Source organism: Micromys minutus (genome assembly GCF_963924665.1).
Source record: "Micromys minutus genome assembly, chromosome: 3".
NCBI classification, from domain to species: domain Eukaryota; kingdom Metazoa; phylum Chordata; class Mammalia; order Rodentia; family Muridae; genus Micromys; species Micromys minutus.
In genome coordinates this window covers 96,336,176-96,361,899 of record NC_137972.1, presented here as the reverse complement: position 1 = coordinate 96,361,899, position 25,724 = coordinate 96,336,176, and the positions used below count along the sequence as shown (strand labels likewise).

Here is a 25,724-nt window from a genome sequence, read left to right as displayed (position 1 = left end):
GATCAACATGGAGTTGAACTTGGCACCTTTCATGTGACAGTGGTTGCACAGGCATGAGAAATGCAGAACTAAGAGGCTTACTGAGAGAAGCTGAGGTGCAATCTCTACAAAGAGGGCCCATCAGACCATTGCATGAAGCTACATGATTTGTGTATTCTGCTTGATTTTGGCTTTAGTTTAGGCAGATGATACATTATTTTGCCCCAATTCTTCTATTTTAAAATAAAAATGTTTACACTATACTATAATTTTAATGTGTGAAATTTGGATTGTATTGTATGAGCTTCAGTTGAGAGACTTTGAACATGTTGAAACTGTTGACAAATATAGCCTTTTGATGTTGGATCTAATATACTTTATAAGATGGTCATTGGGCTATAGGGAAAGGAGATTAAAATCTGTGACTTAAAAGTGATATTTCAAAGTTAAGTTGACAAGACATAGACCTAGTATTGTGTTGTCAGCTTGACAGACCTAGAATCATTAGGGGTGTGGAACCCTGGGTCCAGGAATCTGCCTGTGGGAAATTATCCTGATATCGTTAATTGAGGTGAGTAGACCAGGTATGAGTAGGTGTCACCATTTCCTCACTGAAGTTGTAGTGTACATAAATGTGAGAAGTAAATTTAGTAGGGCAGTCATTGACAGCTCTCTTCTTGCTTGTGGGTATGATGTGACCAAAAGGCCTAAGTGCCCGCTGCTGTCATGGTCCTAAAGGTTAGAGAATGTCTAGTTTATAAGTGCCCTTTCTCTTGTTGCTTTACTCAGAGAAATTTTATCACAGCAAGAGGAACAAAATCAAAATGGTTTTTTGCTTTTCCTATTTTGTTAAAATTAGTGGAGGAGGTAATTTGATATGAGTAATAATGGTACAGAATGTGGATCAATGGAATAGAATAGAAGATCCAGAAATGAGCCCTCATGTATATGGTCACCTGATTTTTGACAAAGGAGCTGTAACATCCAATAGAAAAAGGACAGCCTATTCAACAAATGATGTTGGTCCAACTGGCACTCAGCATGCAAAAGAATGAAAATAGACCCTTTCTTATCTCCTTGTACAAAGCTCAAGTGTAAGTGGATCAAAGATCTCCACATTAAACCAGATACACTGAAACTATTAGAGGAGAAAGTAGGGAAAACCTTAGAACACATAGGCACAGGAGAAAATTTCCTGAACAGAACACCAATGGTTCATGCTCTAAGGTCAAATACCAACAAATGGGACTTAATGAGCTTGCAAAGTTCCTGGAAGGCTAAGGACACTGTCAAGAAAACAAAATGGCAGGCAACAGAGTGGGGAAAGATCTTTACCAACTCCACATCAGATAGAGGCCTAATATCCAAGGTATACAAAGAACTGAAGAAGCTAGACACCAGAGAATCAAAAAACCCTATTAAAATGGGATACAGAGCTAAACAAAAGGTTCTCAATTGAGGAATAGAGAATGGCTGAGAATCATCTAAGGAAGTTCTCTACATCCTTAGCCATCAGGGAAATGCAAATCAAAACAAAACTGAGATTCCACACCAGTCAGAATGTCTAAGACCAAAAATGCAGAAGACAGCAAATGCTGGCGAGGATGTGGAGAAAGAGGAACACTTCTCCACTTTTGGTTGGGTTGTAAACTGGTACAACTACTCTGGAAATCAGTCTGGCGATTCCTCAGAAAATTGGACATAGTATTTTCTGAAGACCCAGTTATTCCACTTTTGGGCATATACCCCAGAGAAACTCCAACATACAACAAAGACACATGCACCACAATGTTCATAGCCGCACTATTTATAATAGCCAGAAGCTGGAAAGAACCCAGATGTCCTTCAGTAGATGAATGGATACAAAAACTGTGGTATATTTACACAATGGAGTACTACTCAGCTATCAGAAAAAATGACTTAATGAAATTCTTAAGAAAATGGACGCATCTAGAGAATATAATCCTGAGTGAGGTAACCCAGTCACGAAAGAACAGACATAATATTCAGTCACTGATAATTGGATACTAACCCCAGAAAGCTCTGAACATCCCAGAAACAATTCACAGACTATATGAAGTTCAAAAAAAAAAAAAAAAAAGAAAAGAAATTGAAAAACCATTATGCTTAATCTTTACACACCAAGAAAACTTTGATTAATTCCAGGTTACATCTTGTTTTACATGTACCCTATGCTCATTGTAACTAGTAAGACCTTAATGCATACTATCAAACCTTTAAAAAAACCAAGTAATGACAAAAATGTACTTTTATGCAAAATTTTACATATACTTTTATGCAAAATTGCTTAAAATCTGTACATTTATCTTTGTTTTTAAAATAAGGTTGTTTAATTAAAAAAAGATTATGTGGCTACAACTAAAACGTGCGTGCATTTTTATACTATTTTACTGATGATTATATTGCTTGAGCTTCAGAGACTTACTTACAAGTGGAATTCTATTCATCATGAGCACTCTAAACTGGAATTTTCATGGGAAAAATCACCACTTTGTAGATAATGACCTTGAAATAACAGTATTTACTAATGTTTGATCATTCCTATGACTGATGGCAATATGAGACTTCGGTATTAAAATATGTAAAATGTTCTGAATTATATATGAGGTACACCAGTAAAACATGAGTGTTTAATGTGAAAAAGAGATTTAGGACAAAGTCAAAGTTTTTCACAATGAGAAAAGGGGAAGAGATTAATGAAGAGGGGAAGAGAACCGGTGATAAGGTCCATACACATGCACAATGAGTTTGTGTTCTTCTAGTCACAAAGATCACACACATTATATAGTATCAGATTTACGATAAACAAATTAGGTGATTGATGCCAACACTATAAACAGTAAGCTGGTGCCTTTTTTGTATCTCCTGCTCTACTTCCATGGCAATAGTGCTCTCATGTAGATCCAGATGGATTATGGGTCTAGCTTTGCATGACAGCTGCTCTCATGCTGACAGGATGCATCTAGAGCTTTAAAAGTATCACCTGAGCCAGAAACTCTCTTGAGAAAGCTTCAAAGAAAAATTCAAATTATAATTTTTGCTCAGCTATGACTCTCCCTATCAGTCACACTTGTCCATTCTTTTTCTATTCATGGAGTTGAGAAAAGCAGTCATATGCACCTCCACATTAGGACACAAATTAAGTAATAGAGCTTCTTGCAAGGCAAAAGTATTTCCAAAGCTATTGAACTGAACCAATGAAAATAGCATCTACACGAAATAGAAACTGACAATGGTACTCTGTGTTTAGGACACAATAGAGCTAATTTAGGATAATGGTTAAAAAGACACCTCCCCAGGCTTTGTCTCTAGAAAACTCCAAATCTATTAACTTCGTGTTAAATCCTATAATTTCATGCTTTGGTAAGTACCACAGATAATTTTATCACATGCAATTCTAACTACATGATTCCTGTAAACATTAATGAGCTAATACATTTTGAAAAGAGGTAAAGGTTTTTTATTTTCCCCTTACTACTTTATTTTTTAAAAAAGACAGATACATTTACAGATGTTTAAAGGCATTTTGGCATAACATTATATGAATATTTTTGTCAGTACTTAATTCTTTTAGAGGTTTGATAGAATTCATAGAAATCCCACTAGTTACCATAAGCATGAAGTACGTGTAGGACAGAACATAACATTGAAACAGATTTCTTGTTGGGTATAGATTAAGCATAATGATCTGTGAATACCAAAAATTGCCACAAGGTCATTATCTTAGCTCTTGAGGTCCAGGTGTACCACACTCTGAGAGGGTGCTATACATTTATTTTTTCCCTAAGAAGGACTGATACTTGCTTTATTTTTTATTTATTTATTTTTTTGGCCTTTGTTTTTCTTGAGCTTCATATAGTCTGTGAGTTGTTTCTGAGGTGTTCAGAGCTTTCTGAGCTTAGTATACAATTATCAGTGACTGCATATTATGTCTGTTCTTTTGTGATTGGGGTACCTCACTCTGGATGATATTCTCTAGATGCATCCATTTTCTTAAGAATTTCATAAAGTCATTGTTTCTGATAGCTGAGTAGCACTCCATTGTGTAAATATACCACAATTTTTGTATCCATTCATCTACTGAAGGACATCTGGGTTCTTTCCAGCTTCTGGCTATTATAAATAGAGCTGCTATGAACATTGTGGTACATGTATCTTTGTTGTATATTAAAGTGTCTCTGGGGTATATGCCCAGAAGTGGAATAACTGAGTCTTCAGGTAGGACTATGTCCAATTTTCTGAGGAACCACCAGATTGATTTCCAGTGTGGTTGTACCAGTTTACAACCCCACCAACAGTGGAGAAGTGTTCCTGAAAAGAGGTAAAGGTTTAAAAAATCTCTTCCCCTCCAAAACCCAAGAGAGCTCCAGTTGGTGACTGCAAGAAACTCTCATCCCTAAAATCTAGTCTCTTCGGTGCAGGAGGGTACTCTGCAAGATATGAAGAGAGAAAAAGGAGAAACCTGGACACTAACCCAGCCACAACTCCTGACCTATAGTTTGTCCTGCTTGCAGAATGTGTTGGAGCCATGGAGGTACAAAACTTAGGGATGTGGTTAACCAATGTCTGATGTGACTGATTCTAGGAAAGGAAGCCCACGTATGACGCTGCTTAGATGTGTAGGAATCAAAGGCTAGATAAGCAAGATATCAAGTATAGATCTAAAACTAAAGTGGCAAACAAAAGCAATAAAATGATTCCTAATAATCTTCTGCTATATGCATAGAGCAGTGCTGTGCACAATGATTATCAGAGAAGCTTCCAGAGATAGCAGAAAGGAGAATGTGCAGAGACCCACAGCCAGACATTATTGGGAGGCAGAACCTAAATTGTAGGTCATTTTTTGGGTCTCTTCTGAGTTGGGGGAATCCCAAGGAAGAGGAGGTATAAAGATAGTAGAAGTCAGAGGGAATGGAGGTTACCAAAAGAATGAGACCCACTGAATCAGCTAAGCATGACTCACATGGTCTCAGAAAAACTGAAGCAGCAAACGCTAGACCTGCATGGGTCTGCTCCAGGTCATCTTTATATGTTGTAGCTGTGATCTTCATGTTTTTATGGGACTGCTAACTGTGCTAGGGGTGTGTCTCTGACTCTTTTGCACACTGTTTATTATCCTTTTCCTCCTGTTGGGTTGTCTTGTCCAAATTTGCTGCGAGGGCCGTTGACTTGTTTAACAGTGTTTTGTTTTGTTATGTTTTGGTTGTTGTCTCTTGGAGTCCTGCTCTATTCTGAAAGAAACCAGAGAGGGAGTACATCTGGGGAATAAGGAGGTAGGGAAGAGCTGGGAGGAGTAAAGGAAGGGGAAATTGTGGTGCAGATTTATCCTATGAGAGAAGAAATCTATTTTTAAATTAAAAGAGTCTCGGTTTCTCATCTCAAGATTTAGAGAAAATATTCACACTCTGAACTATCAGGATTTGTAGGCATAATCATAAGCATGTGCAGCCATATAAATTCCTTGTTATACGTTTCTTCCAAGGGAAATATAATCAAAACACAGAATAACTATTTCTAGTATTCAATAATTATTTTGTATCAACTAAATTTCTAAAGGGCAAAATTTAGTTACACTGATTGAAAGAGAAAGAAAAAATGTACACACGTGCTCTTGTGCGCATACATGCTTTGTTTTCCGTTTATTTCTCTTTATTTGGGCTCCTGTTTTATTTTATTTTATTTTTCCTAAAACAGAACACGGGTTGTATCTATTTTAATAGTTACATGGAATAATATGGTCTTTTACTGGAATGCAAATCTGTAAAGAAGAGAATTTAAAGTCCTGTTGCTGATTTTTCCAAGCTTGAATCTGGGACAACTTGCAACACAATTGGTTGATGTTTACTCTAAACACACTGACTTCTTGATAGGCAATTATGCATATTAAATAATGATCTTCAGGAGGGTGCTTATTTTTATTCTATAATTTCAAGTTTTAGATTTTCATCTAAATCTAAATATAATGCTCTAAATCATCCCACTGTGGTCAATCTTTTTCTTTAAGTACTGCGAAGAGGAAAAAATACATGACAAAATTCATTTCCACAATGTTATTAAAATAAATTTTTCTTCTAAAGTAACAAAAGTAACCTGTATAATGCAGCACAAGGTGAGGACAGCCAGCACTTTCTTTGACCCTACAGGCTTAAAATTTGGGGCTACTGAGAGTGGTCAGTGGGTGCTAGTCTGACCTATGCTCACATTCCCAAAATCTACATAAGACCAAAAAGCAGTAGTGCAAATCCCAATGATCCCACCAAGCCCTGCTGCAGGGGGATGATTGATGAGATGAAGAATTCCCAGAAGCTTGCCTGGAAGGAAGCCTGCTTAATCAGCAGGAAATACCTTGTCTCAAAAAAGGCAGAAACACAGGCACCATGACACTTTCCACCAGAGTGCTCATTTGCACCATAAAATTCACTCTCACATCCTCCTCTGACCCCAACACATGCACACTTATTAACAAACGGTTTAAAAATTAAGTCAGTCAAGCCGAATAAAAAGCCAAATAAATCAATAAGCTATCAACCAAATGTGTAAGAGTGATTTTGTAAGATTGAAAATGTTTACTATTATTGATTGTGACTATTTTGTGGTAACTCTATTTTTTTGTGCTCCTGAACAAAATAAGATATTGCTTATCTTAGCTAATGTGGTGGTTTGAATAAGAACGGCTTTCGTAGGCACTCAGAGACTGAACCACCAACCAATGCGCACACACACAAGTTGGACCTAAGCCCCACACATATGTAGCAGATGTGTACCTGGGTCTTCATATGAGTTCCCTGACAACTGGAGTGGGGCTGTCCCTAAAATTGTTGCCTGTCTGTCGAATCTGTGCCCCTAACTAGGATGCATTACCTGGCCTCATTGGAAGAGGATTCTCCTATTCCTGCAAAGAATTAATGTGCTACAGTTGGAGATGGGGCGAGGGGACTCCATTCTCTCATAAAATAAGGGGATGTAGATGGGGAAGGCACTGTGTGGGTTGCAGAGTGGGAGGTGGAGGCAGCAATCAGGATGTAAAGAGAACAAAGAAATAAATTAATGGAAAGGAAAGCAGAAGAAAGAAAAATGGCTCCCATAGACTCAACTACTTGAATGCTTAGACACCAGGAAGTAGAACTATTTGAAAGGAATGAAGATTAGGAGCTGTGGTATTGAGGGAAGAAATGTGTCACAGCAGATGGGGTTTGATGTTTCCAAAGATCATGCAGACGAAATGTCATTCTCTCCGCTTGAGGGTCAGGATGCACCTCTCATCTATTTCTCCAGTGCTACACTTGCTTCTGCCATTCTCTCTGTGATGAGGACAATGGACTAAGTTAGCTTTTGAAACTGCAAGCAAGCCCCCAGTTAAATGGTTGCTTTTATGAGACTTGCCTTAGTTATGATGTCTCTTCACAGGAATAAAACAGTGATTATATTTTCTGCAATCCTCAAGTTTTATACTAGGAGTGACCATCATGATCTCCTGGTTGCTGGTCCTGCTGTATGCACTCTGCAAAATGAAACTCCATCCCATAGCAATTTAAAAGCATGATTAGCATCCAAACACAATAGGTTGTTCCATTTCTGGGGCAAATATGTTTCTGCCAAAAGGGTAGACTAATCATGCTCTGAAAATCTAATCGGATCAATTTTCTTGTAATACAGCAAGCTAAACTTATGTTTCCCTAGACTGAAATTAGAGTGGGATGTCATGAAGTGTGTGCTTTCACTAACCACTTTTCAAGTTGGCTACATCATGTACTAAAATATAAATAGGAGAGAGTGATGTAGAAAGAAAAAAAAAGATGAATTATATCCAGGACTTTTGCTATAATCAAAATAAAAATACTGAGTTCCCAAACACTACGTGTTCAAAGGTTCTAGCTTACTGTTATATTTGTATCTTAGATAGAAAAGTTTTATCTGAACAATATGCTTTTGAAGTCCTATGACCAAAAAGCAACTCAAGCCAACTGTTTGATTTTTCTCTTAAGTACTTGTTGTGACACTTACTCACAGAAGCATAACTTGTCATATGGCTCTTTCACTACTTCAATGTCACTATTGTCTTCATTAGACAAGAACAGCTTGTGTAAAACCTACACATGGCAGGGATCTTTTGGAAGCTGTTTGTTCAAATGGAGATAGGTTTGCAGACCAAAAAGAAGGGAAAAGGCTGTAACATAAACCCCAGGGTAGCCATCTGGGAGAAGTTATTGGAGTCAGGGCCAAGGTAATCATGGTTGTAGAAGTGGGACTGATAGCAGAGGAATATGTTGGCAATTTCTAAAAAGCTTCAAAAGGAAAATACTTAAGACTACTTTATCATGAAAGAAGTCAATACTGAGGAGCAGCTCTGCCGAGATGTGAGAGTTAAGTCATTTAATGCCATTTGAGAATGAAATATGGCATTTTTGACATGCCGAGCAATAAAATTTAACGGAAACATAATAAAATATTATATATTTGAGGCAGTAAAACAAAGCTTATGTCATGAGCATACAATTTTCTGTGATGGTATCAGAAAAGATTGACAAGTGACAATGATGTAAGTCTACACCCCAAGAACTAGTTAGACATCTGCTTTAATGAACAGAAAAGGAAATCGTCATCCTGAGTGAGATAACCCAGTCACAAAAGAACAGACATAATATGCAGTCACTGATAGTGGGATGCTAACCCCAGAGGCTTGCACTCCCCCAGAAACAACTCACAGACTGTATGAAGTCCAAGAAATAAAAAAACAAAAAAATATACATATATTCACAAAACAAGAAGACTTTGACTATTTCCATGTTGCGTTTTGTTTTGCATGTACTTTACGCTTTATTGCAACTAGTAGGTTTTCAATGCATACTGTCAAGCCCTTGAAAAAAATCAAGTACTGACTAAAAAATATATTCACATGGTTTTATGTAAAATTTATTTTAATGTCTGAAAAAACAGTACTGACAAAAATGTATAATTTTAAGCAAAAAATGTTTAAAATCTGTACATTTATCTTTGTTTTGCAAAATAAAGTCATTTAAAAAAAAAAAAGAAAGAAAAGGAAATCGTAGTCAGCCCAATAGCCCAAATACGTCAGTTGTGAGAAAAATCTGTAATACAGAGTCAAAGACTGATTCTCAAGAATGAAAATTAGGAATACTTTTGTACAACCTATAAAGGGAAAAACAGAAGGAAAAGCCACTGGTACCAGAAAGCAGAGCTTCTACAATGCATTTCTTATGAATATCATGGTGTTACCCAAGTTTAGTTGCACTTCTAACAACTCAAATATCAACCGTTTCGTAAAGAAAAATGGAATGTCAATGAGAAGGAAACCTGTTCCAGAGCAGAAAGTTTTCTTAGTTTCATGTGTTTTACAAGATGACATAAACTTTTCTCCAAGTAACAGGCTGTGCTCATTTATGACTTTAGGTACTGATGTCCTAATTTAAGCAGTACTAAATACAATTAGGAGAATTAGCATATCAAGAACAAGTTGGGTGTGTGGGTACTTAAATTAAAAGGGAATCTTAGAGAAGTTAGCACCTGAAATTTTAATTTGTATAGTTTATATTACTAACAAATAGAAAATCATATAATCCTCATGATGAGTGTTCTGGTAGCATTCATTTTCATTTAATATTACAGACTGAAATTCAAAGGCATTTGTCTAACTGAAAGAGAAAGCATATGTAAATTTTATGATATAAAAAGAATCATGTTAAATTCTTAAAATTCATAAGATATAATGTGACAGATTAGCTAATTATTAAAAAATTTTACTGATTTAGAGAGTAGAGATAAAAATCTAGAACATATAGATAAAATTAGAAATGAAATGATTGGTGATATACATTCAATGACATAAACCTTTTAAAAAGTTAATTCTTATTTACTGTCTGTGCATGTGTACACATATATATGAGTGGACATACAGATATAAAAGTCAAAGATAGATTTGTAAAAGGCATTTCTCTCCTTCCATCCTATGTAGCATGGGGGTTAAATAAAGGTTTGTTGAGTTTAACAGCAAGCACTGAGCCTTGTTATGAGACCCAATAAACCTTCTACTTTTGAAAGTTTGCTATTTGTTTTTATTGAGAGAAGTTCTCAATATATACTGGGGCAGTCTTCATGTTCTTTTTCAACCTCTCCTCCTCTTAAAAAAGACAAACAATCACAACAAAACAGTAAACCAAAGAAGAGCAATGCAAGCAAACAAAAAAAAAAGCACACAAAAACATAGTCTGTTTTGTTTTTTTAAATATGCATGTGTGTGTGGGGGGGGGTTCAGTCCTTTCTCTAGCTCCTCCATTGGGCTCCTTGTGCTCAGTCCAGTGATTAGCTGCAAGCATCCTCATCTGTATCAGTATGTCTCTGGCAGAGCCTCTGAGGAGGCATCAGTATCAGGCTTTCCACAGTAAGCACTTCTTAGCATCAGCTTGGGTTTCGTGGCTGCATATGGGATGGATCCCCAGATGATGAAATCTCTGGATGATCTTGTTTTCAGTCCCTGCTCCTCTATTTGTCCCTGTATTTCCTCCTGTGAGTATTTTGTTCTCCCTTCTAAGAAGGACTGGATCATTCACATTCTGGCCTCCCTTCTTTTTAAACTTTATAAAGTCTGTGAATTGTTTCTTGAATATTCTGAGCTTTTTGGGCTAGTATCCACTTATCAGTAAGTGCATATCATGTGTGTTCCTTTGTGACTGGGTTACCCCCACTCAGGAGAATAGCTTTTAATTTCATCCATATTTGCCTAAAATTTTCATGAAGTCATTGTTTTTAATAGCTAAGTAGTAGCACTCCATTGTGTAAATGTAAAATATTTTGTTTTCGTTCTTCTGTTGAAGGACATCTGGGTTCCTTCCAGCTTCTGGCTATTATAAATAAGGTTGCTATGAACATGTTTGAACATTTGTTCTTGATGTATGTTGAAGCATCTTTTGGATATATTCCCAGTAGTGGTATAGCTTGATCCTCAAGTAGTACAATGTCCAATTTCCTGAGGAACTGCCAGACTGATTTTCAAAATGGTTGTACCAGCTTGAAATCCCATCAACAATGGAGGAGTGTTTCTCTTTCTCCACATCCTCAACAGCATCTGCTATAACCTGAATTTTTAATTTTAGCCATTCTGCCTGGTGTAAGGTCAAATCTCAGGGTTGTTTTAATTTCATTTCCCTATATTCCTTTTTTTTTTTAAATCACCATACCTTGCATGTGAAACAGTGTTCCTTCGAATTGCTCAATACTTTGTTTGGGTGTGATGAGCAGAGATATACTTACACCAGACACATGCCACTGAGATGATTGATTTGATATACATATTGGTAGCAATGGACAGTAGAAGCCTGTGATTCATTGGAAACTATTTTTTACTGTTAACTCAGCTTAAGAACTTCAAGAGTCCTGAGTTATGCACCTCAAAGTCAATAGGCCCCACTGAAACCCACTTCAAAGGTTTGTTTCTCAGTCTATATCAGTAATATTCTCTAATTCAAGATGCTACCTTTCACAAGGGGAACATTGAGCCTCTTTATCTTGTCATTTCACTCTGAGCATGCTCTGCAGTCATTTTTAGAGCCACAGGCAAGGTGATAGAGAATAAATAGGTCTAATGTCACTGAACAATAGCCCTGCACTATTAACATCTATGAATTTCTTAAGAGCATTAAGATGTATCTATTCTGAATAAGGTCCTTTATAACTTTTTATTTTCATATTGCATTTTCTCATATATAAAATACTTAAAAATCTATAACGGACTATTATACACACACACACACACACACACACACACACACACACACACACACACATATATATATATATATATATATATATATATATATACATACATATGTTACATTTTGTAGTATGCCATTTTGTTTCTCACACACACAGAGGAATGGAGAGAGAGTCAGAGAATGACTATTCTAATTTGTTAAGTTTCAGTGGAAATATCTAACATTTCCTTTATTGTTAAGAACCCTGGTTCTGAATGTATTTTTGAAGATTTTCAGCCAGATGTAGCAGGATAGAGAAGAGATTCCTTAAGGAAAAATGAAACTGATAAAAAGCAATGGTGATGGGAAATAAACAAATACACAGGAACAAAAGAAACCCAATATAACATTGTATAGTCAGCATTTAAAGAACTATGAAAATATATTTAAAGACATTTGGCAGGAAATTGATCTCAGAGATTCTAGGTGCAGAAAGACTTAAAGTGAAGCAGGGATTCATGGAGTCTCTGAATTTAATTGCCATCTGAGAACTCAGTACTATCCTATGGTTCTTCTTTCATGAGTCAAAATAAGGGACATTAAAAACATTAGCTAAACAAGCAAATTCCAGAGATGGAAGAAAGTAGGTAGAACATTGGTGAATGAGAAGTTTCCTTCCAGGAGTCCAGCACTTAAAAGGCAAAAGCATTAAGTGTAGAATGAATTGGGGAAAGAGCATCAAAGAAGGTATGTGAAAAGGAGAAGCAAACCTAGAGAACAGGTAGCACTGTGTTACTCATTAGCAAGAACAACAGGCACTGACAGGAGTTTTTCCACAAACTTACTTTAGAAACTGCTATTCTTTCTTTTATTTTTTATTATTCTTTAATTTTTTTTTTACAGTCCAGACTTTATCAACCTCCCAATCCACACTGATCCACATCCCAAGAGGATGTCCCAACTTCCCAACCCCCACCTTACCAGATCTTCCTATTGCCTGGGGCCTCAAGTCTCTTGAGGGTTAGGTGCATCTTCTCTCACTGAGGCCAGAACTGTCAGTTCTCTACTGTATATGTGTTGGGGCCTCATATCAGCCAATGTATGCCATCTAGTTGGTGGGTGGATCAGTGATTGAGAGATCTGCAGGGTCTGGGTAAGTTGAAACTGCTGGTCTCCCTTCTCCACAGCTTTTTCCAGCTTTCCCATAATTCAATCGCAGGGGTCACCAGCTTCTTTCTGTCCATTGATTGGGTGCAAATATTTGCATTTGACTCAGCTGCTTGCTGGGTATTTTGGAGGATAGTCATGATGAGTCCCTTTGTTAGCATCATAGCATCAGTAACAGTGTCAGGCCTTGGGCCCCCCCTTGAGATGGATCCCAACTTGGGCCTGTCAGTGGCCCTTCTTTTGCTCAGGTTCTTCTCCATTTTTGTCCCTGCAGTTTTCTGAGTCAGAGTTTTTAACTGTAGGATGGCAATCCCATCCCTTCACTTGATGCCCTATCCTTCTACTGGAGGTGGGCTCTGCAAGTTCGCTCTCCCCACTGTAGGACATTTCAAACTTGATTCCTGAGAGTCTCTTACATTCCAGGTCTCTGGTACATTCTAGAGGATCCCCCACCTCCTACCTCCTGAGGTTGACTCTTTCCCTTCTTCTTCAATCATGTTTCCCCACCCAATAATGCACACTTCTTCCTGTCCCTATCCTCTTTCCAATCCAGCCCTCTCCCTCCATCCACTCCCTCCTTTGATTGCTTTCTTCTCCTTCCCAATTGGGATTGAGGCATCTTCACTTGGGCACATTGGTTTGTTAATCTTCTTAAGTTCTGTGAATTGTATCCCGGGCATTCTATACCTTTTTGTGGGCTAATATACACTTATCGGTGCATACATATCATGCCTGTCATTTTGAGTCTCAGTTAACCTCACTAAGGATGATATTTTCTAGTTCTATCCATTTTTTTGCAAAAAAGCATGATGTCCTCATTTTTTAATAGCTGAGTAGTATTCCATTGTGTAAATGAACCACATTGTCTGTATCCATTCTTCTGTTGCAGGACATCTGGGCTGAGAAACTACTATTCATACAGAAGGCTTTTTTTTTAACTTTGTGAGATATGGTGGAATGCACAGGGACATGTGCAGCATCCCCACAGTGAGGATGCTCTAGCAGGTGTGTCACTCAGAACACAGCCACTATTATCAAGAACCTACGCATGTGCTTTCTTCACCCTAGCTGATACTCTAATAATTATAATTAAAGATCTGTAGCCATCTAGAAACTTCATTCTGCTTTTGATTGCTGAAAAATTAGGTACCAATATAAAAGCAGTCTAATTTACTGTTTAATACTTTTCATGTAGTACAGAAGTGTTTAACGTACCCTGTTTGGTTAGATGTTCCAAAAGTAACTAGAGAGAGTTCCTGAGAATTTATAGGGATGTTTTCTATACCTAAATCTAAGTAGCCTTATCTCAGTTTATAGCTGAGTCCAGAGTCCTAGACTCAATTTGATATCTTTGCATTTTAAAATTTATCTAACTGTTGCTTTTAAAATGAGGCTTACAAATTAGCATGCTGAATAACTATCTATCAATCAATTTCTATTAACAACAAAACTCATGTACTTACATAAAGCTAATAAGTTAGGAATATTTGACTACAAGGTTACTATGGTTATAAACAATATTAAAGGAAGTTTTGAGTTAAACAACAGCATTTTAATTACATAATCTAACATAATAATTGGAAAGAATTCTTTATCAACCAGAAGCTTAATTGAAATATTATATAATTTCACCCAAGAAATAGGGTGATTCATTTTCAAGAGTGACTTTATGCCTAGTGAGATGGCTTCATGGGTCAAGATGCTCCTACCAAGTCCAAGAACCTTAATTTTTATCCTAAGAGCCCACACTGTGGAAATAGCAGGCTGATGCCTCCACATTATCCTCTGATTTCTATAGGCATGATACAGCAAGGTTCCAGCTCCCAATGCTCAATAATAAATAAATCAATAAATGTAAAACATGGCTTTGTCCTATCACAGACACAGACAATCCCTTCAGAACAATTAATCATATTTAGATATTTTAAACTGTGTCCTGTGTTAAGTGAAAAGGTATTTAATGTACAGTCACTGATATTTACCCTCATAATTACACTTCCTGTCCATTTATATCATATATTTAGTAGGAGTAAAGCCCCTTTCTAAGTTGATCTCCATCTTGCTACTCATGGGTCTTGAAGCTTCCACTTTGCTAATTAAGAAAGTATGTGTTTACACTGATTTCCTAATGTTAAAGCACAAGTCATGATTGCAGCAATAAACACAGCTTCTCCTGCTGCCTTCATTTCTCAGTCAAAAAATTCTATTGCTTACGTTTATTTTTAGAGTAGAGTAAGTTTCCAAGATAGCATGCCCATTAATATTTACTGATGTATGGAACTGTGTTTGTTTTGGGGGATCATGGTTTTCTATTTTCATTGTTGTCAAGTGTTTACCAGTGTGACATGTGATATGTTACTTATTATATTTTATAAATATTATGAATCTATTCAAGTTGCCAAAGTTTTCAGTCAGCTATCATAGTAAACAGACACTGAGATTTCACGATTATCTCATTTCTTTCTGAGAACTGAAAGGGTTAATATAAAAATCTGTTACAGGTTAATGTCAGAGTCACCATTGTTAGATTCCCTGAGGTAATTTGGCAGAAATGAATCTTACTTCCTACCTTTTTGAACAGTGACAGATTGTTTGGACAAATGTGAAATTGCCTCAGATTTAGATCTAGAACTATTACCTTGTATATCTTTTATGTAAAAATGAAACCATCATAAAAGTGTTTAACATAATTGAGTGAAAGAAAGTGTTTGTCTCAGTTACAGTTCTTACTGCTATAATAAAACACCATTGCTAAATCAACTTTCTTTCCGTTTTATACTTCCTGGTTACAGTTCAACATTGAGGGAAGTCCAGGTAGGAATCCAAGGCAAAGTCCTAGAATTGAGAAGAAGCCATAAAGAGGTTCTGATAACTTGCTTGCAGCAAATGGTTTTCTAAACCTGATTTCTTATACACCCCAGGACCACCTGCTTTGGATGGCACTATCCCCAAAAGGGTGGGAAACACATCAATAATCCATCAATACAATACCCCATGTGTGTCTACAGGCTAATCTGATGGCACCAATTTGTTGTTCATACTTCTGTGCTCTAGCTTCATGTTTTTGACTGTGTTGGTTACTGTCTTGGCTTCACTTTTGCCATTGGTAAACTCAGAGTGTGGCGCGCTCCTCGACCAGCGAGGAAAGACGACCACCACCAGAGGATTCTTCTCAGATCACGCTTTATTGTGGGAGCCTCTTGATTGAAGGGGAGAGCAGGAAGCGAGGGGCCCCGAACTACCCTAGCTGTCCGCTTATATAGGGAGAAGCGCATACAGGCTTGCCATGATTGGTTGTCACCAGTCTGCTGACACCAGAGGCCTCAGGATTGGCCGGAGATAGGTTATGTACTGCGCATGAGCAGGGTGCAGCGCCTTAGCTGACAAGAGCATTACTATATATGGAGTTGTTTACCTCAAACTGTGAGGGAGCCAGCGCCATCTTGTAATGGCGTCCTCATTCGGCTCCCCACATCAGAGAACAACTCTCAGACTGGTAGGGTTGATGCAAGGACCAATTAATCCAGGACCTACAACAATGACTGGTAATCGTATAACTGACAATTAACTTGAAACGGTCCTTAATCTGTCTTATAAAGCAGAGTTCTTTTATCCTCACTTTACCTGTGAGGAAACTTTTGCTCATGAATGTGTGTGTGTGTGTGTGTGTGTGTGTGTGTGTGTGTGTGTGTGTGTGCATGTGCATGAATGAGCACTCGAATGTGTGTATGTATCATCAAACAAAACAAAAACCCAAAACAGTATTTTTTAGCTTTAGAGTAAATTAATGTGGACCACAAAATTATACTGTGATCTTTCTTTCATTTTAAGTAAGCCTTGACAGTTTCTCTTTCATATATTCAATGAAGAGCTAAAACAATAAACTTGTGTTCTATATAACATACATTAGACACAGTAGATGTCTATGTATTGATTTGTTATTGTGGAACTGATGGAGGTGTTACATTCAGGGCTCTGGGCATGTTTGGTGAATTCTCTACCTCTAATTACATCATTGGCTATTTAAGGTTTATTTTGATTCAGTCTTGTAAAGTTGGCCATGATGAAATGAAGCCTTCAAATACTTCTGTCATTCCAGCCACATTTACATGTGTGCATCACGATGTGTTGTCAGTCACAGTGAGACCACAATGGCCTTGAATTCACAGATGCACAGAGATGTCCCCTGAGTGCTGGAATTAAAGGTGTGTGCCAATATAACAAGGAACACTTTATATCTCATAATTTCAAAGGGGATGTGTTATTATACAGTTTTGTCCTTTAATTTATTACAATTTGGGCATATTTATTGAGTACTAAGAACTTTGGTTTTTAAATCTATTTATAAAAATATAATGCTAATTGTTTTGAAATTATTTTTCATCAGAAAAACCACAGAAGATAGAGGGAGGAAAAGCACGACTTGGTAGAAATAGTGTTATGTCTATGATAGAACCAAAATCTCCATACCCAAATGCTCAGTTTCCAATGCTTGCTCTTCAGGAGGTTAAACCAGTAGGGTTATGAGTTCCTGTGATTCAGTGCCATCCTGGGCAGAGGAGTGACACCCTGATTCTCAATGAAAGGAAATGGAGGTTGTGGTAACTGCTTCCCTGGTACCTATAAGGCCCTTGGTTCTGACCCTGTTATGGTGAAAACATGTAACTGAACAGAACAAGCTTGGATAATAAAGTTGAAGTAGACAAAGCAGTGATTCAGACCATAGATATTGGAGGGGACAAATAGTATTTCTGAAGATTGCAGTTGAAATGCAGAGAGATGTATTTTTAATATCAGTGTACTCCTTAGATCTGTTGCTGTCGAAATTTTCACTGAAGATTTAAGACTTTCTGAATTGGATTTTTGAATGCATAGTGTCAATTCCATTTCTGATTCGTCCCTATTCTGCAAGCTGTTTGAGTCACTTGCTCCCAAGAGACTGTCAGTAAACAACAGCAAGACAGGAAACGTCCATGTCAAGCTGACTACACTGCACTCCGTGTCCACTTATAACTTGAGTAGCTGACTTTTCTGACACTTCCCTATACTTTTAATATTTCACTGGTGACTTAAGTATACATGACCACTTAAGCAATTCCAAAGAAAGACCTGGCTTTCCAAGTGCCAGCCACTGCATCAGACAAAATAGACTTGGATTGAAGTCACTCATCAATATAGCTATCAGTGGCTTTACACACAATTCAATCTGCTTTTGTACTAAGTTACTCACTGTATCTTTACATTAAGTGGAGACTATGTTTATGCCCATTATAGATTATGTGACCAGGGCATCTTATGACTAAGTGTCATGTCAAGGTATAGATTAAAATGTCAAAAATGAAACTCACACCCAGCCAGTCTGATTATGTTTTGTACATATGTCCTCTCTAGATGAAACTGCTTTTCTGAGGGCATTAAAATAATCATAAGCCTGGGGTTTCCACATTTATGTTACTTAGATGTTTGAACAAAAGTAGCAGAAGTGTAAACATGCTGATTTTTAGGAGAGAGTTCTGCTTTCTCTGGACGGAAAAAAAAAAATCTTGGATTTGGAAATCTCAAAGCTCCCGCATTTGCCTAGCTCTTACATTCTTGCTTTAAAGAGCTTGAGGGCAGAAAATAGTCTTACCTCAGCATTTGAGGCTGAGGCTATCGAATCTATAATACTGAAATAAAAACGTGGTATTTCTACTCCAAAACTAACCTGTGGAGAAAATATAAGGGGGGTAGAAATGTAAATGCCCAAAGGACTCAACACGTAATTTAAAGCCACAAATTCTAGACTTCTATCCACTTTGTCTGCAAGCTCTCTTAGAGTTAACTCCTTTCTCACCAGACACAGAAATGCCTGCTGGGCATGCTCGATTACACAGTAAGAGAGCCTCACACTGCGCTGCGCTTTTTCCAGGTTTTACCGGAGGCTAAAGGAAGGAAGAGATGGGGGAAGAGTTAAATAGGTAGAGAACTTGGTTCAGCTCAGGATGCCCTCAGTGGAAGCAGAGAATGAAGAGGTAGAGAACAGAGGAACTGGCAGGAAAGCACCTTAACAGACGCATGAATCTGGTCTTCAGTTTGGTGCAATAGCCTGGTGGGTTTCTAAAGTCTTCTATCACAATGTAGGCATATGGCTCTAACCAGGGCTACAGCAAGGGGTGGGGCCGGGACACTGAGTATTGCAAGGAAGCTGTCTGTGAGGATGATGAGTCCCACCTGCCCCTCCATTCTTCAAAGAGCCTCTAGCTTTGCAAAGGTTCAGAACCGGAGATCCAGGTGCAAACACACAGCCAGAGTTCCTTAGTCATCCTCCCTTAGGTTTCTGCTCCTTCCCTTCAGCTGCGGGGTCCTTTCCTGGCATCTTCTCAGGTACCCCCGCCCAATCACGGCAAAATCCCGGAGAAGTGGAATCTCCACAAGATTTTCGTGGGTCTATAACAGGGGCCTGGGCATGCTCAGTAGGCTACATGACTCTGGTGTTTCTCTCTCTCTCTCTCTCTCTCTCTCTCTCTCTCTCTCTCTCTCTCTCTCTCTCTCTCTCTCTCTCTCTCTCTCTCTCTCTCTCTCAGAAGGGAGGGTGGCGAATGACTAGTTAGAAGTGCTTGTGGCAAGTCTCCGCCCCAAGATTCCCTCCATCCCACCCCCTGCCCTCAAGGGGAAGATGCCAAGGTAGAGGCACCTTGCTTCTCAGCACCTGAACTTGGAAGGGGCTGCAGCTGCCAGCTAAGGCCATCCTTTCCCCAGCCAGAAGACGGCCGGCGCTCTCCATAGTACTGCGGAGAGCTCAGCTCCGCCCTTCCCTTTCAGAAGGACAGCACCCGGCGTCACGTAACCCAGCCTTCTCGGGCTTCACCGCCGCCTCTTCCTTCCCTTTTTCCTCTCCTCCTCCTGCTCCCCCTGCTACTCCCCTCCTTTCCGTGTTCTTCCCTTCCGCACTCTTGGAGATAGACACTCAAGCCTGACGCTTCGGGAAAAGGCAGCAGCAGTCGCCTTATCCTTAGACCTCAGGAAATTCGCTTTGACCGATGCATGCTTCAGGCTCTGGCTCGAGCTAAGGGGAATAACCAGGCAGGTAACGGAGCTCAGTTCGAGGTGGGGGCGGGGGGGGGGTGAGGGGGGGATGGGGCGAGGCAAGCTGGAGAAGGGTATCTTTCCCTGTTGTAACTGGGCCAGGATCTGCCACAATTATGGAGGGAAGGGTGGGTGGTGGGAGGTGGTGGAGTGTAGATTTTGGTTGTTTTGCATGTAGCCTTTCAAATGGCAAGATGAGATGGTGGACCTAGGGAGTAACTTAAGGGCTAAATGCAGTGATTTATTATCCAAAGAAGAAAAGGGGAAGGCAGTTAGAAAACAAAACAATAAAATGAAATACATTTACATCTCGTTCTTTCTTTTCCTTCCCCATCAGACCTGACTGTGCCCACCCTTAATTTGTGCAGTAGACTTCAGGCTCCAAGAAACTGCACTGGTGATAGAGATGGTGCTTAGAGACTGGGCGGGAAAGCCGGGGAGAATTTTGGGTGTGCATTGGTATTGAGATACTTTGCAAACGCCAGAGACAAAAAAGATAAAACTTGTGAAATATCTCTCACAGATTTCAGAGTCTTTATGGAGATATATATTAAAAGGTTTCTTGATAAGGTGTGTGTGTGTGTGTGTGTGTGTGTGTGTTACTGAAAACATGATAAAATAAATGCAACTGCAGCTGATCAGCATACGGTATTGATCCATCCAGTGACTGGGAATGAATTTTGTTCTAGAAACAGAAGAAGAGATTAATGAGGCTGTTAGCAGCGTTTGAATTAGAGCGCTTCTTGTTGTGCCTGCAGTGTGGTTGTTTTTCAGATCCCTTTATTTCATCCTCTCATTTGTGAACTTAGCAGAGCTGTCTGGGCACCTGGAGAGAATCCTTTTTCTCCATGTAGATATAGACATGTCTCTCACACAATGAGCTTTATCTAGGAACTAGGAGAGGCAGTTGACCTCCCTCATGATAAAAATATGTTTTCTTGGTCTTATCCCCCTTCCCTCCATCCTTTACAAAATGGCCAAGGTGTGTGTTAGAAGAAGAGGGTACAAGAGAGTAGGCAGAAAGGTTACATGGTATATGTAAATTTAATACAACAATAAGCATCAATAGTCATCTAGCCAGCCTTTCTCTATCCCCCTCTCTCTATCTCTCTGTTCATACAGACAGACACAGAGACACAAAGACAGAGACAAACAGACATTTTTCAATACACAAACTGAGAATGGCCTCAAAGCATTACTCTTGTGATAGACCAGACTTGTTTTGCTAAATACTGAACATTCACATTTCATGTTTTTCTTAAACAGGAAAGTATACTGAATAATATGTGATCATTGGTCATTTTTTAAAAGTACCTTTTTTGGGATTGGCACAGGAGTAGGCATAATATGACTTATAATAGCTGGTGGTGAGGAACATATCAGCCATAACAAGTAGGCAACTGAGATTTTTTATTACCATTTGATAAGGAGCGGTAGATGAGTATGTCTGTGAGGTGTGTGTGTGTGTGTGTGTGTGTGTGTGTGTGTGTGTGTGTGTGTGTGGTGTATGTACTGTGTTTGTGAGGAGTGTGTGTGTGTGGTATTTTTGTGGTGTGTATGTGTTTAAAGAAGAGAACCAGTCATCAATTTCGTCTGGGGAGGAACTTGAAGTAGGATCCCCTAGCTTGATGGCTCTCAGCTGACACCTGTAGGGATTGCACTGAACTGAAAAGAAATGGTTTCATCTCCCTCCACTGAGGAGCAGCCACAATGCGGTGCCATAAATTACTGCTAGTTTCAGCTTGTAGTGGAAAAAAAGTGTTAATTGGCTAGTGAGCTCTGTATCCAAGCTATAAATTTGGAGTGTATGTGTGTGGGGGGGGGGGGGAGCGGCTGAGACTTGGTGTAATATATTTTAATTTTTCCAAAACTTATGAGTTATTTGGTTTTAAAAATCCAAGCCCCTCCTTGAAGATTTATATTTTATGTACCTTTTCAAAGCTTTGTCAGATTAGAGTTGAATAAAAGGAATGATTTAATGGCAGTGTGAGTGATTCAAAGGTATGGCTCTAAATTCTAGCATCCTGGAACCATAAGAGCTGATGCCAACTGTTGTGACCAGACAATTCCTAATGTCTGACAGTAGATAAGGACTTGGGGAAGAATCTGATCATTATACTGTTAGGCAAAAGACTTGATACTCATTCCTGAAAGGATAGAAATACTGCAAATTTGTCTCCAGTTAGATGTTTTATATAATAACAGATTTTATATTTGATTTAAAAGGAGGAATATATTTCTTTGAAAATTTAAACATACTCTTAAGAATCCACTATATTCTTATAGTCTGTGAGACAAATGAAGTAGAAATTGCTATACGAAGAGGTGATACTATACTCCTGCTGAAAATTTGATGTATTTGGCCTCTTACAAAATTTGCTATTAACTGAGGTTTGAATAAATTGTATTATCTGTACATGTAATTAACATACAGTGGGAAAAGAAAACTTTTAAAGGTTTTCCAATTCTCTCCTCATACATTTTAGAAATTAAAAATTTCTTGCACAATTGGGAAGAAAACCATAGTCAAACTCTTCTTAAAATTCTGGTCACTAATAAAAAGATATGGTAAACTTAAGGTTGTAATAGCTTTCTGTAAGAGTGTGACAATAAATATGAGGAAACATGAAGCCTTACTGTGGGTCAACACACACACACACACACACACACACACACACACACACACACACACACACCTGAATCCACCTAAGATTAATTCTTTGATTTAATAAAACAACTGGTTATATACCCGATTTCTTAGCTGAGGAAGGATTTGTATGATACTATAATTGACTACAGACTTTAATTTTTATTTTAATTTCCCACAGATTTCTGGGTTCTTATAAAAACAACAAAATAAAATCAAAATGCATCACCAATATACTACAACCAGTTGACATGCTTGAATCTTGCGGGACAGGGAAAAGAGCTGTTGGGATTGCTTTCACCATCTAACAGCTTCTGGCTGTCTCACAACAGGGTTTGAGACCTACCAACAGGACTGGTAAACGTAAAGTAAATCAGCTTGGGAGGGCATGCCCAGGAAATCTGGCCCTGGCATGTCGGTGGTGCTGGAAGGCAATGATGTGACAGAAGTCGGCCTCTGAAGCTATTCTGGTGTATATTGTCCTTTCTCCTTCTGTGCTTGGAGACAACATCTGGAGAGACCTCAAGGCCTACCAAGCAGCCAAAGATCCTGGCTCATTGTTGGCTTCGTGTTCCTCTCTGAGAAAAGTCTGTCTCTTCCAATTCTACTCTCCTACTGCTGGCGCCACGCTGTCTTGACGTTGAAGGTGTCGGTTCTGGAAGAGTGAAGTACCGGTTGGTGCCACGGATGTCCTTACTAAACATCATAGGATGCAAATGGATCAGTGATCTCTCTTGAGCCTCCGTGGCCATCTTTTTCAGAACGTTGCCTCCAAAGTGTATCCAACCTTTGGCCTGGAAGTTCTGTGGCTATCCCCAGGGGTCTCTGCTTTCCAGTTGGAAGGGGAGTACTGGGAGAGAGGAAGGGGCTGCTGGAAGAGAAGAAGAAGGAAAAAAAGAGCCGAAGGAGGGTGCGCCCCTCCCACCTGCGCCTCCCCCCTTCCTCCCACTGGTCTGCGGACCCCCATTCTCCGTGAAGGTGTCCAGGACCGCTTCGACCCTGTCGCCCTCGGCTCCCCCCCGCCGCACCCCAGCCGCGAGCATGGGGACGGCGCTGGTCCAGCGCGGGGGCTGCTGTCTCCTCTGCCTGTCCCTGCTGCTGCTGGGCTGCTGGGCAGAGCTGGGCAGCGGGCTGGAGTTCCCGGGCGCCGAGGGCCAGTGGACGCGCTTCCCCAAGTGGAACGCGTGCTGCGAGAGCGAGATGAGCTTCCAGCTGAAGACGCGCAGCGCCCGCGGCCTCGTGCTCTACTTCGACGACGAGGGCTTCTGCGACTTCCTTGAGCTCATCCTGACCCGCGGCGGCCGCCTGCAGCTCAGCTTCTCCATCTTCTGCGCCGAGCCCGCCACGCTGTTGGCAGACACTCCGGTCAACGACGGCGCCTGGCACAGCGTGCGCATCCGCCGCCAGTTCCGCAACACCACGCTCTACATCGACCGCGCCGAGGCCAAGTGGGTGGAGGTTAAGTCCAAGCGCCGGGACATGACGGTGTTCAGCGGGCTCTTCGTGGGCGGCCTGCCCCCCGAACTGCGCGCCGCGGCGCTCAAGCTCACGCTGGCCTCGGTGCGCGAGCGCGAGCCCTTCAAGGGCTGGATCCGGGACGTCAGGGTCAACTCGTCGCAGGCGCTGCCCCTGGACGGCGGCGAGGTCAAGCTGGACGACGAGCCGCCCAACAGCGGCGGCGGGAGCCCGTGCGAGGCGGGCGACGAGGGCGAGGGCGGCGTGTGCCTCAACGGGGGCGTGTGCTCGGTGGTCGACGACCAGGCGGTGTGCGATTGCTCGAGGACTGGCTTCCGGGGCAAGGACTGCAGCCAAGGTAAGACCGCCCGACCCCGCGACCTCGGCCTGGGCTGGGCGGGGGGCCGGTGCATGGGGCCTTCCTCCTCCGGAAGCCTCCGGGTAAAGGCCCGCTCTTTCCCGCCATGCTGCCTCCCTCTGCAGCCGGTTAGCGGCCACGCCGACCACATCTCCCGAGGCCATGTCCATGTGATCTCCTTCCAAGGGACCAAGAGAATGATCTCCCCAAAACCCCGCAGCCCAAGGTTGGCAGGTCCCTGTAGTCCTAGGGCCATTGCCCACCTAAATGGCCCTCAACTGTCCTGTACCACCAGTAGCTGTAGTCTCCAGACATGGCTTGTAATGTTGTTGACAACTGTCTACAAGACAAAGTAAACGGAGGGTAAGCAGCCCTGGGCCACAGCAGACCTGTCCACACGGTTACTGCTCAAAGCACACTTGACAGGCCTTAGGCCCTGGATGACTTTGCAGATCCAAAACCTGCTCCTGGTATGGAAGAGAGATTTTCTTGATGAACAGGAGGCTTTTAGGAAATATTGGTATCCATAGTTCTGTCCCAATACCAAATTTGCCATATGTAAGAAGATTTTTTTTCTGATTTATTTGGTTTCTTCATGTGTGAGATAGTTCACCTAACCTTGAGGAATGTTAGAGATGAGATGACGTATTTCTTGATGAACAAATGCTTGGTAACAAAACAGAGCAGTTTAGGTGTCGCTGGATCAGGAAGATCATCCAGGCTAATGAACAGGATGCATGTGAGCCATGTTAAGAGGTTTTCCAAGGATAGTCAGCTGATGACAGTTATCTGAGTAGCAGAAGTCGAACTGTTTCTGTGGGCCTTTAGGGCTAAAAGTAAACAGAGCACATCTAAGTATTGTCTTCATCCCTTTACATCTAAAATTCAGGTTTCTATGTATCTCTTCCATGTTATTTATTTATTTATTTATTTATTTATTTATTTATTATGACCAAGGAAAATGTTTCTGTATGACTACAGGAAAACCTCTAAACAGGAAGTGGGTGAACAGTATTCCTAGGATGAAGGATGATGTGTAAGAGACTAAGAAGGATGGGTGGCTTAGTCCATTCCATTGGGTCAAACCCGTGCACTGAGAGTTGTAGTGGGGACAAAGGTGAATTATGATGTCTGAATTGAAAAGACAGGAATAAAATGCTCTGTGTGGCTGTGCTTTATTGTGTGCTGTCTGGTATTTTGGTTTTTCGTTTTTTTGTTTTGTTTTTGGTGTTTGTTTCTTTCTTACCTTTTTTTTTTTTTTTTTTTTTTTTTTTTTTTTAATGTGACTGATACTGCTGAGAGAAGCAAGCCTTTGTAATTCTTA

At 40.1% G+C, this 25,724-nt stretch overlaps 1 protein-coding gene across 1 annotated transcript in view; it reads left to right on the top strand.

The window, feature by feature from the left end:
* Positions 1 to 23,528: 23,528 nt before the first annotated feature.
* The window catches only part of NRXN1 (neurexin 1), a 1,029,777-nt gene continuing 1,027,581 nt past the window's right edge, over positions 23,529 to 25,724 (top strand). The window contains exon 1 of the mRNA XM_080913966.1: positions 23,529 to 24,400. Within this exon, the coding sequence (XP_080770092.1) occupies positions 23,629 to 24,400 (772 nt within the window). The 5' untranslated portion in view covers positions 23,529 to 23,628. The remainder of the gene's footprint in view (positions 24,401 to 25,724) is intronic.